Source organism: Lycorma delicatula, chromosome 10 (assembly GCF_047948215.1).
Source record: "Lycorma delicatula isolate Av1 chromosome 10, ASM4794821v1, whole genome shotgun sequence".
Classification (NCBI taxonomy): Eukaryota; Metazoa; Arthropoda; class Insecta; order Hemiptera; family Fulgoridae; genus Lycorma; species Lycorma delicatula.
The window spans coordinates 53,857,117-53,871,315 of record NC_134464.1 but is presented as its reverse complement, the minus strand read 5'-3'; the positions used below and the strand labels follow the sequence as shown (position 1 = coordinate 53,871,315).

At 29.3% G+C, this 14,199-nt stretch overlaps 1 protein-coding gene across 3 annotated transcripts in view; it reads left to right on the top strand.

The window, feature by feature from the left end:
- LOC142331035 (uncharacterized) overlaps positions 1 to 14,199 on the top strand; it is a 160,701-nt gene that overhangs the window by 136,256 nt on the left and 10,246 nt on the right. Inside the window, exons 20-21 of one of the 3 annotated variants that reach the window (XM_075376638.1) lie at positions 2,719 to 2,844; positions 7,652 to 7,798. In XM_075376638.1, coding sequence (XP_075232753.1) covers positions 2,719 to 2,844; positions 7,652 to 7,798 — 273 coding nt within the window. Of the gene's footprint in view, positions 1 to 2,718; positions 2,845 to 7,651; positions 8,405 to 14,199 lie in introns of those variants that run through there. The other 2 variants (XM_075376637.1, XM_075376636.1) reach the window with 2 other exon arrangements.

Sequence of the window (14,199 nt, the reverse complement as noted above, 5' to 3'; positions counted from 1 at the left end):
GATACCACTGATATAATTCAGCTTCAAACACAGTCTCTATTTCTTATTTTTAATATAAAATTAAACTTAAGATACATTTTTTCATAACTTTCCTTTTCCTGGGTGATATATCTCTATTTTTGATTACATTATTAATTTTAGATGTGCTAAGTCCTATGTCAATAGTTATGTGATCTTTTATACCTGTACCAAACATGCATGTCACATTTTCTTATTGAAAATTATGAATAATTCAACCAACTCATGGTCAATATAGGCAGAATAATTTGTAATTCTATAGAAACATTTATTAAAAATCCAAAGTGAAACATAACAAATTATACCGATAGATATTTAAATTATTAGAATTGGTTTTGAGTCCATACTACTTGCTGTCAAAATATTTCTATTAGGTGTGCAGAGTAACTCTCCTTTGGGTCATTTAATAAGTTAATGTAAGGTATTCATTACAATTTGTACTCATCCCAAAATAAACATTCTAATCTTTCAATACTTATTCTAATAATGGTAAATCAGCAGCCGTAAAATTAATTTCTATATCCCAGCAAAAAATATTTTTGTTAATAAAAATTATTCATCATTTTAATGTATATATTTATGGTATTTGAAAAATGGATTATAATTATTGTTGTTAAATAAATTCTCAATTATAAATCCATATTTCAGTTAACACTATAATATTAAGAAATTCATTTAAGCAATGCAACTCGGCCAGAAAAGAGTCAAAATCTGTTCAAATTATTTTGCATAACAAATTTAATATTATTTTCAAATCCTGAAACACTATCTGAATTCAAAAATTGTGTATTGAACAATGTGCTTAGATTATCAACACTAACAGTTTGTAATGTAAAGAAAAAAAATACAATTACAATAAATTACCAAGTAAATAAAAAAATATATATTAAAATAAAAATAAAATACAATTTCACAGCATTTCAAGATGATCTGTTACTTTATTTGATAACTTTGTAACTTTCGTATCTAACTTTTAGATCCAAAATTTTCTCTACAATATTTTTACCTGCTGTGACTTGTAAGTATCTATATACTTCAGAATATTTAGTACTATGAGCTCCAACAAACTACCAGCCAAATAATAATTATTTATAGTTATATATATAATTATATATTATTATAATATATATAATTGTATATAGGATCAACTATAGATATTCCAATATGTTGGGTGAAAAAGATCTTGTGCACATCTCCTTTGTTTTAAAATTTCCTCTTTAACATTTTTTCAAACAAACTTTGTTGAAAGTTTTATTTTATTCATGAGATATTATACACCATGAATAGGCCAAACTGTGATCAATGAATCTTACATTGATATCTTTCATTGTCTTTAGAATGCTCAGGAAAAACATTCTGAAATGAAAACAAACATGCAGGTTGTTTTACATGTAGATATATCATTATGCAATGTAGTATGGATTGTCCCCTCGTACTTTCCTGACTCAATACTACTTGATTTCTACTTTTCTCCCCATTTAAAATAACACTATAAGGAAAGCAATGCAAGCAGATAGTTTATATCAGTGAATTAATAAAGCAACTAAGGATTTTTCTAAGAATCAGTTCCAGGAATGTTTCAAAAATTTCATTACTTTGAAAAATGTGTAACCACTAAAGATAAATATATTGAAAAAAATATAATGTAAAACATTTTTATTGAATATAGTTTTAATAAAATAAACTGTGTCTGAAAAATATGAAAGTTGCAGCATCAGTATAGAGTTATTTTTTGCTAAATAATCACAAATTAATAGTGAAATGTGAGCTGGAACATTATTGTGGTGCAAAAACCAAGAATTGTTTGCTTACATTCATGGTTGTTTTCTTTAGACTGCCTCATGTAAATTTGCAAAGTAATACTATTTGTTGACTGTACAACCTTATAGTAAAATTCATAATGATGCCATTGTATAAAAAAAAAAAAAAAAAAAAAAAATAGTAAGAGAACCCCAACATTTGATCAAACTTGGAGTGATTTTTTCTGTCTTGGTTCTTCAGGAAGCTACCATTGGGATAATTGGACCTTCCTTTCAATATTGTAATAGTACATCCACATTTCATCACCTGTTATAATGACACATTTGAGTCAGATTCTGAGTCATTAATGATGTCAGCTATTGTTGGGTGATGTTGCTTTTGTTAAAAATTCAACAGATTTGGGAAAACTTTTGCCGCTTCTGATACCCAAAATGTCAGTCAAAATTATGTAAGAGTCACACCTCTTCAGCAGCTTCTTTAACAGTGATTCCACAATTATTGACTACAATGTCTTTTATTGGTTGTTGATGTGTTAGGATCCAACCACTTTGTCGTTTTCAGTCACCTTAAAACCATTTGTATCACTCATAAATCCTTGGTGCCGACGTAAAATCGTCAGCCAAAAGCCTTCAGTGCTTCATCACCACTTCAGTGCACTTTTCTTTTTTTTTAAAGCAGATCCTTTCCTTTGTCATTTAAACAAAATAAATCACCACTTGTGATAAAATAATTACTCAATTCCCAAATTTTAAGTATCTAATATGACCAAAAATATTGATGTACATTGTAGACAGTCCTGCCACTGCATAAGAAAAATACAAACTCAATTGAAAAAATGTAGCACACAAGACTAAAAAATTCTGATTACTTTTTTATCACATTTGGTGTGTGTGTATATATATATTTTTTTAATTAATTTTATATCATTCCTTTTTTTAGCCAAAATAAACAGCCGTCCTCAAAGATATTGGACTGATGCATCATTTAATGTTCTGCAGAGTCTTGAAAACATTAATTGTGAAATTAGAGAAATATGGACAATTCTTGGAAAGCAGCAGATTCCAGGTAAATGTGTAATAACTATTTTTAATAATGGGTTTTTTATGATATTCCTACAAACAAAACTTCCGATGACAGTAACTTATTTTTATAGTTTAACAACAATAATATATACCGTAGTTGTCATACCTTATAATATACCTTAGTTGTCATCAGCTTTGTTAGCTGTCCTCGAAACTGCAAAAATGTCTTTAAGTGTAATTAAACAGTCAGAAATACTGAATAAATCTGCAAAAGCTTGGATAAACTCAAAAATAGGTTGTTAAAAGATACATAAATGAAAATAAACAAAACAAAGAAATTTGCTATGTACTTCACTGTATAGAAAACTCCATATTTTAATAAAAATCTTAAAAAAAAGATTGTATCTCAATTTCTCACTTTGGTCCAAAGTTTCAAAATGGTCAAATAACATCTTTTGACTGTTATGCATGACCAGTAACATTATGGAACCCCTTTGTACATAATGTATAGTATCTCAGTTATTTAATAGCAATTTTGTGTACTGTTCTTTGTAAAATGTCTGGAAATTAAATTTGATTCATCAGTGTTCTTGAACTTTTGATTCATTTGTTCAACAGTTTCTTTCCTCAGGCCCTCTACTTCTTTCATCATCATTCATTCATTCATTCTCAAATGAAGGGCTTTGCTAACCTTACAACATTTCCACTTTATTTTCCTTTCAGTATTACTTTAGACTCAAAAATCTCTGACATTCAATGTAAAATTTGACAGTATTTAAGACTTTTAGCATTGAGATTCTGAAAAAATTTGAGTTCTTAACCAGTTGATTTGTTTAAAGTTAAGATAGCATTACTCTCACAGGAAAGCAAATTACAATTAATTACTAACATGACATTTGATAGATACCAATTTGATTGATTGAATCTGTTGCACTTGGGCAATCATACTGTTGCTGATTACTTTTTATTAGCACCTTGCCCTTACTTATGGCATACATCTCTCAGTTTCCATCTTTGTAAGTTTTCTGATATTTAATGGCCTATAATCATAGTACTTAAAACTCTTTAAAATGTAAATAAATTCAAGCAAAGATTAAAGATTAATTTTCTGTAAAAGTATATATTAATATGTATAATTTAACAGGAACAATAACTCTAGTACTGGAGCCCTGTAAGGATTGTGTGATGTCATGCATTTCATACTGCCAGAGATCAAACAAAACATTGTAAAATTTAGACAGTTTAAATTTATAGGTAATTTATTAATACTTGAAAAAATGTAAACATACAAATTTTTTTATCTAATGGTTAAATGTTTTAATTTATTTTTATATGTTCTTTTTTTGTTATGAACATAAAATTTTTGAATTTAGAAAGTTAAATTTTCAGGACGTTTACAATCACTAAACAGAGAAGTAAATAAGCATGCAGTTGTGTAAGAATAGAAACATAAAATATAGAGAAAACTGATAATGTTAAAAGAGTTATCATTGAGTTGGATGCTGACTGTGATAGGGAGAACATCATCTATTAATGTGATTCGATTCTTTATTTTCATAAATGTAGAGTGTAGAAATAGCATCAAAGATATACAGTTGTACAGTTAAAAGGGTGCAACTATAAATACATGTGTAGAATTCAAAAACCACTTCTCCAGTTTAGAAACACCCTCTGTGTAAAAGGGTTTCTGTTTTAGCCATTGGTGTAGCTTGTTCTTGAATGTCTTTGGTGCTTATTTTTTCATGTCATCTGGCAGGTTGTGTATAGTACTCCCTTGTACTTGGAGTAGAGGCTCAGGCAGTGTATGGCAGCATAAATTTTGTTGAGTTGCATGTGTTGAGGGTGATGGGCATCTCTGAACCTGTTCTGTGGAGATGGTATCTAGTACAACATCACTGGTACATAATGGCACCACTGTTAGTATCTAAGCTCCTTGAAAGCTGTCCTGCAACTCTCCTGGTAGTCAAGGCCTGCCAGGCACTTGATTGTTTTTAATTTGTTGAATCATGACTCTCTGTGTGGGAACTATCAAGATATTTAGTTGTGTGTTCTGAAAGAGCCTTGAGCTCTGTAGTCTTTCCTGAGCCTTTCGTTCTAGATTATAGAGTACATATACAATTTTTTCGCATTTAAGAGTAGGTCATTTTCATTGCAGTATGTTTTGGCTGTGTTGTAGGCTGCTTGTGTATCACTATTTAGTTGGGCTGTTTCCTTTTACTGTTAAGGGTATTTTTTTTTGCGTTGACTGTGAAGTGAAAAAACGAAACTGCTCCAGTGTGTTCTGTTGGTATTAATGCTGATTTCCTGAAAGTTTCATGCATTTCTGTGCAAAAATTAGCAAGGCTTTTATAAGAAAACTATGAATTTATATGAACTATTAAATACAGTTTGCTATTTACTTACAACCATTTCTATTTGTTTATTGACCTTGAATATTATTTACTGGTTTTACTTGCCTTACTGTAATCTCCAATGCACGATATAAATTGCCTTTTAGTGCAAAAGGTAAAATAATACCACAGAAAATCATTGCTAATAAAATAAATTTTTCTCGATTAAGAAAGTACTTATTTAATAATGAAATAAGCAAAATTACTGGAATTTTGATTGATATAAAACTCAGTTTTAAAATTTAAAGAAAGAAATTGAGTTATCAGTCAGAGTAACTAATTTAATTAACAATTTATCAAAGAGATTGAATTTTCAAAAATTACATTATCAATAATGTTGAATCAGATGATTTAAATTTTACAAAAAGATTGGGTAAAAAAATAAATAATGATCTGAATAATAATAAAATGGCTGGCACCATGCAATCACACAAAGCAATATCTCCTGATAAATATTTTAAGTGTCTCCTGTTGAAAATATTTATTACAGAAGTGACGATATTAAAAAAAAACCTAAAATTTTTCTTTTGATTGTCTTTGTTATCTGTGAAGAATATACATCTTGATCCCTCAATTATAAGTATGGAATAGTTGCTTTGTGTCAAGCTAGAGAAGGCTCTATTAACATGTTAAATGTAATTTATTAAAAAAAATGGTTTAAATAGATGCTATTTTGTAATCAAAGATTCCTCTCTGAAGAACTGTATCAAGCAGCTCAATTATATAGTATTAGAAAAATATTTTAGACCGATCAAAATAACTCATTTAGAAGGAAAAAAAATTTTATTACCTAGACTTTTATAAGTGGAAATGGTAAAGGGGCTTATAATAAACATTAAAAAAAAATAAATGCATGAGTGGGGGTTGTGAATGGTTGATTTTGGTGAGTTGGGGGTTAAAAAAAAAATTTTCCAATATAAAAGTTGTAGTTCATGCAGAAATCTACAACTTTTGTTGTAGATTTGATGAAGAGAAGAGAAGGACTGCTGCAGTTACTCTATTCTCTATTTACTGTATTCTCTAAATTGACATTACTTGATGAATTTTTGCCTCCCTCATAATTTGTTGATATCTTCTCCCATGTTGTCATTCTCCCTTTTTTCAAGCCTTTATTTTTCCATGAAATATATTCTTGGGTGATCTCTTGGCATCTTACTGAGGAATTGTTTGTGATTTGAGGTCATGTATAAATCATGCTGTTTTATCATTTCCACTTATTCTCCAATACGTTTTCTTATTGTTTCCATTGCTCTTCCTTTTCTCAACATTTCTCTCCACTTATACTAAGTTCCTCCAAGCTTATAAACCATAAGACACTTTTTTTTTGTAGTTTTTGGTTTTCATTACTTTCTGTTCTTTGTTGATCTTTTCACTTCAATATAATTAATATATATCAGCTGTTTTTTTAAATGCCAACCTTTCTCTTCCTCTATAACGTGTACGCATTATACATCCCTTTGGACCCAAATTAGCTGAAACTGGATGTCGTAATAAATTATCTATCAACCTATTCGGATCTTTCTAAGACTATCATAAACTTACCTCTTCTAGTCTTCTTAAGATCTATTTTTACACCAGGCATTTTTTTTTTTTAATTAAGAGCCGTTTTGATATAAAAATGAAATAAGCGAAATAGAAAAAAACTTTATTATAACAAAATAAACTTATATATATATATATGCTATTTTTCTACATATTCACCATTCACTGCAGTACATTTTTTATATTGACTTACCAGCTTCATTATTCCATTACTGAAGAATTCTCCTGCCTGTGATTTAAACCAATTAATTACTCTGTGTCGCAATTCCTCATCATCTTCAAACTTCTGCGATGCAAGCCATTGTTTTAAATGGAGAAAAAGGTAATAATCACTCTGTGCAAGATCCAGACTGTAGGGCAGATGTTTGAAAATTTTCCAACAAAATCATCAAATTGTTCAGTGGTTTTGTTTACCATGTGAGATTGGGCGTCATTGTGTAGAAACAAAATCCCATCGGTTAGCTTTCCACGCCTTTTGTTTTGAATTGAACATCTAAGTTTTGTAAGCATCTCACAGTACACATCAGTTCAGTGGAACAGTTGTTCTACGTTCAAGAAATGCAATCAGCGTCCTAAAAAACCATAGTAGGCGTAAGCTTTTTCATTGAACTTTCTTGCTTAAACTTTTTGGGTTTTGGGGATGATGAATGCTGCCATAGCATTGATTGCTGCTTTGTCTCAAGATTTGAATAAGATATCCACGTTTCATCGCTGGTAACGTATTTCTATAAATCATCACCATCATTTTCATAGCGTCTCAAAAATGTTTGAGCTACAGCAAGACTGTCTTCTTTGTGTGTTTCTGTCAACATTTTAGGTACCCATCTGGAACACAGTTTTCTGTAACTCAGTTTTTCAGTTAAAATGTTATATATACTTTTAGTCGCTTATTAATGGTTTTGTGTAATTTTTTTTTAGAGTTGAGTCCACCACCTCCATTGCAGCTTTACGATTATCATCCAACTGATTCATCCAAAATGATTACGGATCAGTATTATATTAGAGCACAAACTGCTGATATCGCCGATCGAACACGAGGATTACGTGACTGGTTAACTAAAACTAGTAAGCCGCATGTACCGACTACTCACTAGCCATTTATTAAAAATTTACTATATTGTTAATTATTCCAACTTCATTGTAGTTTGTAGAATATTAATAATTATTATTTAGATAATCGATACTATTTTATGTAATCATATTTTTACTAGTCATTATTAACAAATTACTACTCTATAAATTTAGCCAAATATTAGTATTTTGATCTCGTAAATATTATTATACTACTTAGTATCTGTGATTCCAGTAAAAAAAGAATATATATTTGTTTATGTGTATATTTACTCAAATAATCTAGTTGTTACTAATTAGCCAAAGGTGAAATAATGAACTTAAATGATTAATTAGGAATCGTTCAATCTTAATTTTATTTTTTTATTTATTTACTCAGGTTTTATTTATTTTTGGACCTTTTTTTTTATTTTTTTATGTAAGGGTAGTCTTTTTATTATAACAATTTAATTGAAAGGGATTATAAAAAAAAATATATTTTGTTGTACGTGTAGTTCTTTTGTAATACTTTGTTTAAATATATTGTCTTTATACATTTTTATTATTTTTTTACTGTAATAGATAAAGTTTATATTCAGTGATAATTAATTTATTATAATAAAGAAGTATTTAACTTATCACAATTTGGTTATTTAAATTTTCAAATAATAAAAATATATATTTAAAAATAGAAAGAGCTAGATTTCTTAATCATTTTTACTTGTGTATAGATTTTTTGTGATTACCTTCAATTGTTCCTTAAATAAGATCTTGCTGAATTTTTAAGATCCTATTGATAAGGTTCTTCCTGCTGAAAATTGTCGTATAAATGTATAAAGAATCATGAAAATTGGTTTTAAGTTAGGTTTTTTCACAAGTAAATTATAGGTTAATGTCCTCGTTGAAAAATTCTGTTCCAAAAAGAAACTTATCTGGAATATCATTTTGTCATTATTTACCTTTATATCTAAATAATAATCTTGTTCTATATACTTAGCCGACTGAATGTTCAAAGTGGATCGATGAAAATCCAGTTAATTTTTAATATTTTTCAACATGTTAACATTTTCCTCAGTATGTAAGTAATTTTATTTAATTTATTGAAAAAATTTTGTTGAAGGTCAAAAGCTTTATATAAACTTTTCACATATACAGCTAGCCTGCCAGTTGTAGTCATAAAATATTAATCTAGCTTTGTTTTCTCATTATGGGTCTATAATTCTACAATTCTCTTTTATAATTATCGGTCTATAATTTGTATTATTTGAGAGTACTTAAGCTAAGTTTTATCTGTCTCTCTGTTTTGGAAAATACTGCTGTTTTTGTTCCATTTCTTAAAATAATTTTTCCATTAATGATTTATTTTTTCTCTCGCATTTAAGAGATCTCTGCTTCAACAGAACATTTTATCTGGAAATTAAATTAAATCTATGATTATGAAATTAAGCTGATATAAAATAAATCTCAACAACTGAGATGATAAACTTACCTATCTACATTTTTAATATTTTAATTATGGTTTCAATTTAATTTTCACATTAAATATTCTGATGAAATAGAAATTTCTACAAAATGCTTAATACAGGGGAGGATAATTCTGCTGCTAGGATGCAAGTGCTGCATTGTTTTTTAACATTGAAATATATTTAATATTTAAAGAAGGTTTAATTAAATTAAATATATCTATTAAGATGCATAAATCCAAGCATTGTTTATATTTATGAAATGACATATCTTTCTAGAAATTTGAATAATGTTATTAAAGAGCATGAAGATTTTTCTTTTTTTAATATTAAGTTTTAGTAGATATCTATTGAGATTAAGAAGTAGATTCCATTTTACCTAGTATTATTTTAAAATAATAGAGAATTATTTTGAAAGCAGTATTTTTTTTAAATTTAGCTTTGAAATCCCTTAATAGAATTTTTATGACAGATTTTAGTAGAATATCAAGGAGTTGCTTCTTCCATTTAAAAATGTAAGTAAATTAAGAGGATAAATTTTTTATAAATATTAATCTTAATTACATTTTATCATGACTTTTTTACTGGCCAGATCACAGTCTTAAATGTAGCACTCTATTGCTTTATCCCAAATAAATTTTATATTTCAGCCAAGAAAGGTAGAAAAAATGAACACAATTGAATAATGTAAACTGGAACTCTGTTAACTTTAAACCTGTGTTATTTATTTATTTCACTTGTTAGTATGAAATGTATCATAAGTGCTGATGTTCTATGTATACCTTTTTATAACATATATAAACATCGTAGGTGTGGCTCTTACAATAATTGTCTAGTATTTTTAAAATAACTGTGGAACTATACACTGTCTCAAAACTACAGTTTTAAGATATTTGACAGTTAAACATTTATGTAGCAGCTACCGAAACCTTAATAGAAAATTAATAATTGCTTCTTAATACGTAAGAATTTTAGTTTTATTTATTTGTATGTATTCAGATGATTTTAAATAGTTTTTCAAACTTTGGGACCTGATTTGTTATTGTTTAATATGTCACTGTGTATCTTTAGCAGACCTAGCCTCTTGCTGTAAAACTAAAAATGACTTGTACTATGTTAAAGCACAATTACTAACAGCACAACATAACTTCAGAGGGATTTAGCAACGACAGACCGAAATTCACTCAACAAAAAAAAGGTAAACAGCAGTAACAAAAGCATAAAAATCTTTGTGGTCATAGTCTTATTATGAAATACTGAATACATTATTTAGGAATGGTGCTTGGTTTAAACTCTGAAACAGAATTCTGTGAACATAATAATAATTATTTTGGAGGTAGTTCAGAACCTTTATTACCAGATTGCAGTCATATTTCTTTTACTTTCGTGTCTTGATAGCTCTAGAAAAGAAAGTATATGCTAGATCGTAGACACTGGTATTAATTGGTGGTTGGGGATTTCAATTAACTACACATCTCAGGAACGGTCTCAGGTCGACAGTTTGGGCATATGAGGTTTTTACTGGATCTTGATGTTTTGACACCTAAGGAACCCAAAAACCAGATGAGAATTTTTCAGATGTTAATGTTTCATATGTATCTGTGTTTGGTGTTTGCCTCTAAATCACCTTTACCTCCAGAACTACTGGAGCGATATTGACCAAACTTTGTCAGATTACTTCTATATTCCCAGGTTCAAATCCCAATCAGGGATAGCATTTTTCACATGCTACAAAATTCATTTATCATCTAGTAACAGTAAGAGGCTGTAAGCCTGTTGTTACTGTGTACATAAATAAATAAAGTCCTTTATATACAATTTTTTTTAGACAGAAATGTTTTATATCAATAAAAAATAATTTTTGACACTTTCCTTGGAATAAAGTTTTTGAGGTTGAATATGTTTTATCACACAAAATATTTTATGAATTTATTCTTTTATTATTAGTATCTCTAACATTCTTTTTAATCCTATTAGGTAATTTATTACAATAATTGAAGAAAAAAAACAGTGATAAAATCATTCATTAGAAATCATGTATAAATATGAAAATGTGTTTTTTTAATTATTTAAAATTTGCAATTTCTTTTATTATTTTGTGATAAGATTTATGGAGTACATATGTGTAAGATGATCACTTATAAAATTTATTACCGGGATTACTCAGCCATTAATAATTTAATTTAGAAATTAATTTATTAATGTTAATCATTATTTTAATTCTGAAAATAATTTGTAGGTTTTTTAATTTTTTGTTTTTTAAGAAGTTATAATTTGATTTTTAATTTACCTGATCTAACATATTGTTTGATCGACTGATATTTTTAATTCGATTTTATTACATGTTTATTGTGAGGTTAGTTTTTATGGGTAGATTGTTTACAGTTCTCATAAAATAATATTTTTTTTTTTTTTTTTTGTCTTCAGTCATTTGACTGGTTTGATGCAGCTCTCCAAGATTCCCTATCTAGTGCTAGTCGTTTCATTTCAGTATACCCTCTACATCCTACATCCCCAACAATTTGTTTTACATACTCCAAACGTGGCCTGCCTACACAATTTTTCCCTTCTACCTGTCCTTCCAATATTAAAGCGACTATTCCAGGATGCCTTAGTATGTGGCCTATAAGTCTGTCTCTTCTTTTAACTATATTTTTCCAAATGCTTCTTTCTTCCTCTATTTGCCGCAATACCTTTTCATTTGTCACTTTATCCACCCATCTGATTTTTAACATTCTCCTATAGCACCACATTTCAAAAGCTTCTAATCTTTTCTTCTCAGATACTCCGATTGTCCAAGTTTCACTTCCATATCAAGCGACACTCCAAACATACACTTTCAAAAATCTTTTCCTGACATTTAAATTAATTTTTGATGTAAACAAATTATATTTCTTACTGAAGGCTCGTTTAGCTTGTGCTATTCGGCATTTTATATCGCTCCTGCTTCGTCCATCTTTAGTAATTTTACTTCGCAAATAACAAAATTCTTCTACCTCCATAATCTTTTCTCCTCCTATTTTCACATTCAGCGGTCCATCTTTGTTATTTCTACTACATTTCATTACTTTTGTTTTGTTCTTGTTTATTTTCATGCGATAGTTCTTGCGTAGGACTTCATCTATGCCGTTCATTGTTTCTTCTAAATCCTTTTTACTCTCGGCTAGAATTACTATATCATCAGCAAATCGTAGCATCTTTATCTTTTCACCTTGTACTGTTACTCCGAATCTAAATTGTTCTTTAACATCATTAACTGCTAGTTCCATGTAAAGATTAAAAAGTAACGGAGATAGGGAACATCCTTGTCGGACTCCCTTTCTTATTAGGGCTTCTTTCTTATGTTCTTCAATTGTTATTGTTGCCGTTTGGTTCCTGTACATGTTAGCAATTGTTCTTCTATCTCTGTATTTGAACCCTAATTTTTTTAAAATGCTGAACATTTTATTCCAGTCTACGTTATCAAAAGCCTTTTCTAGGTCTATAAACGCCAAGTATGTTGGTTTGTTTTTCTTTAATCTTCCTTCTACTATTAATCTGAGGCCTAAAATTGCTTCCCTTGTCCCTATACTTTTCTTGAAACCAAATTGGTCTTCTCCTAACACTTCTTCCACTCTCCTCTCAATTCTTCTGTATAAAATTCTAGTTAAGATTTTTGATGCATGACTAATTAAACTAATTGTTCTGTATTCTTCACATTTATCTGCCCCTGCTTTCTTTGGTATCATAACTATAACACTTTTTTTGAAGTCTGATGGAAATTCCCCATTTTCATAAATATTACACATCAGTTTGTATAATCTATCAATCGCTTCCTCACCTGCACTGCGCAGTAATTCTACAGGTATTCCGTCTATTCCAGGAGCCTTTCTGCCATTTAAATCTTTTAATGCTCTCTTAAATTCAGATCTCAGTATTGTTTCTCCCATTTCATCCTCTTCAACTTCCTCTTCTTCCTCTATAACACCATTTTCTAATTCATTTCCTCCATATAACTCTTCAATGTATTCCACCCATCTATCGACTTTACCTTTTGTATTATATATTGGGGTAACATCTTTGTTTAACACATTATTAGATTTTAATTTAGGTACCCCAAAATTTTCCTTAACTTTCCTGTATGCTCCATCTATTTTACCAATGTTCATTTCTCTTTCCACTTCTGAACACTTTTCTTTAATCCACTCTTCTTTCACCAGTTTGCACTTCCTGTTTATAGCATTTCTTAATTTCCGATAGTTCCTTTTACTTTCTTCATCACTAGCATTCTTATATTTTCTACGTTCATCCATCAGCTGCAATATATCGTCTGAAACCCAAGGTTTTCTACCGGTTCTCTTTATTCCGCCTAAGTTTGCTTCTGCTGATTTAAGAATTTCCTTTTTAACATTTTCCCATTCTTCTTCTACGTTTTCTACCTTATCTTTTTTACTCAGACCTCTTGCGATGTTCTCCTCAAAAATCTTCTTTACCTCCTCTTCCTCAAGCTTCTCTAAATTCCACCGATTCATCTGACACCTTTTCTTCAGGTTTTTAAACCCCAATCTACATTTCATTATCACCAAATTATGGTCGCTATCAATGTCTGCTCCAGGGTAAGTTTTGCAGTCAACGAGTTGATTTCTAAATCTTTGCTTAACCATGATATAATCTATCTGATACCTTCCAGTATCGCCTGGCTTTTTCCAAGTGTATATTCTTCTATTATGATTTTTAAATTGGGTGTTGGCAATTACTAAATTATACTTCGTGCAAAATTCTATAAGTCGGTCCCCTCTTTCATTCCTTTTGCCCAGCCCGTATTCACCCACTATATTTCCTTCCTTGCCTTTTCCAATGCTTGCATTCCAATCTCCAACTATTATTAAATTTTCATCTCCTTTTACGTGTTTAATTGCTTCATCAATCTCTTCGTATACACACTCTACCTCATCATCATCATGGGCGCTTGTA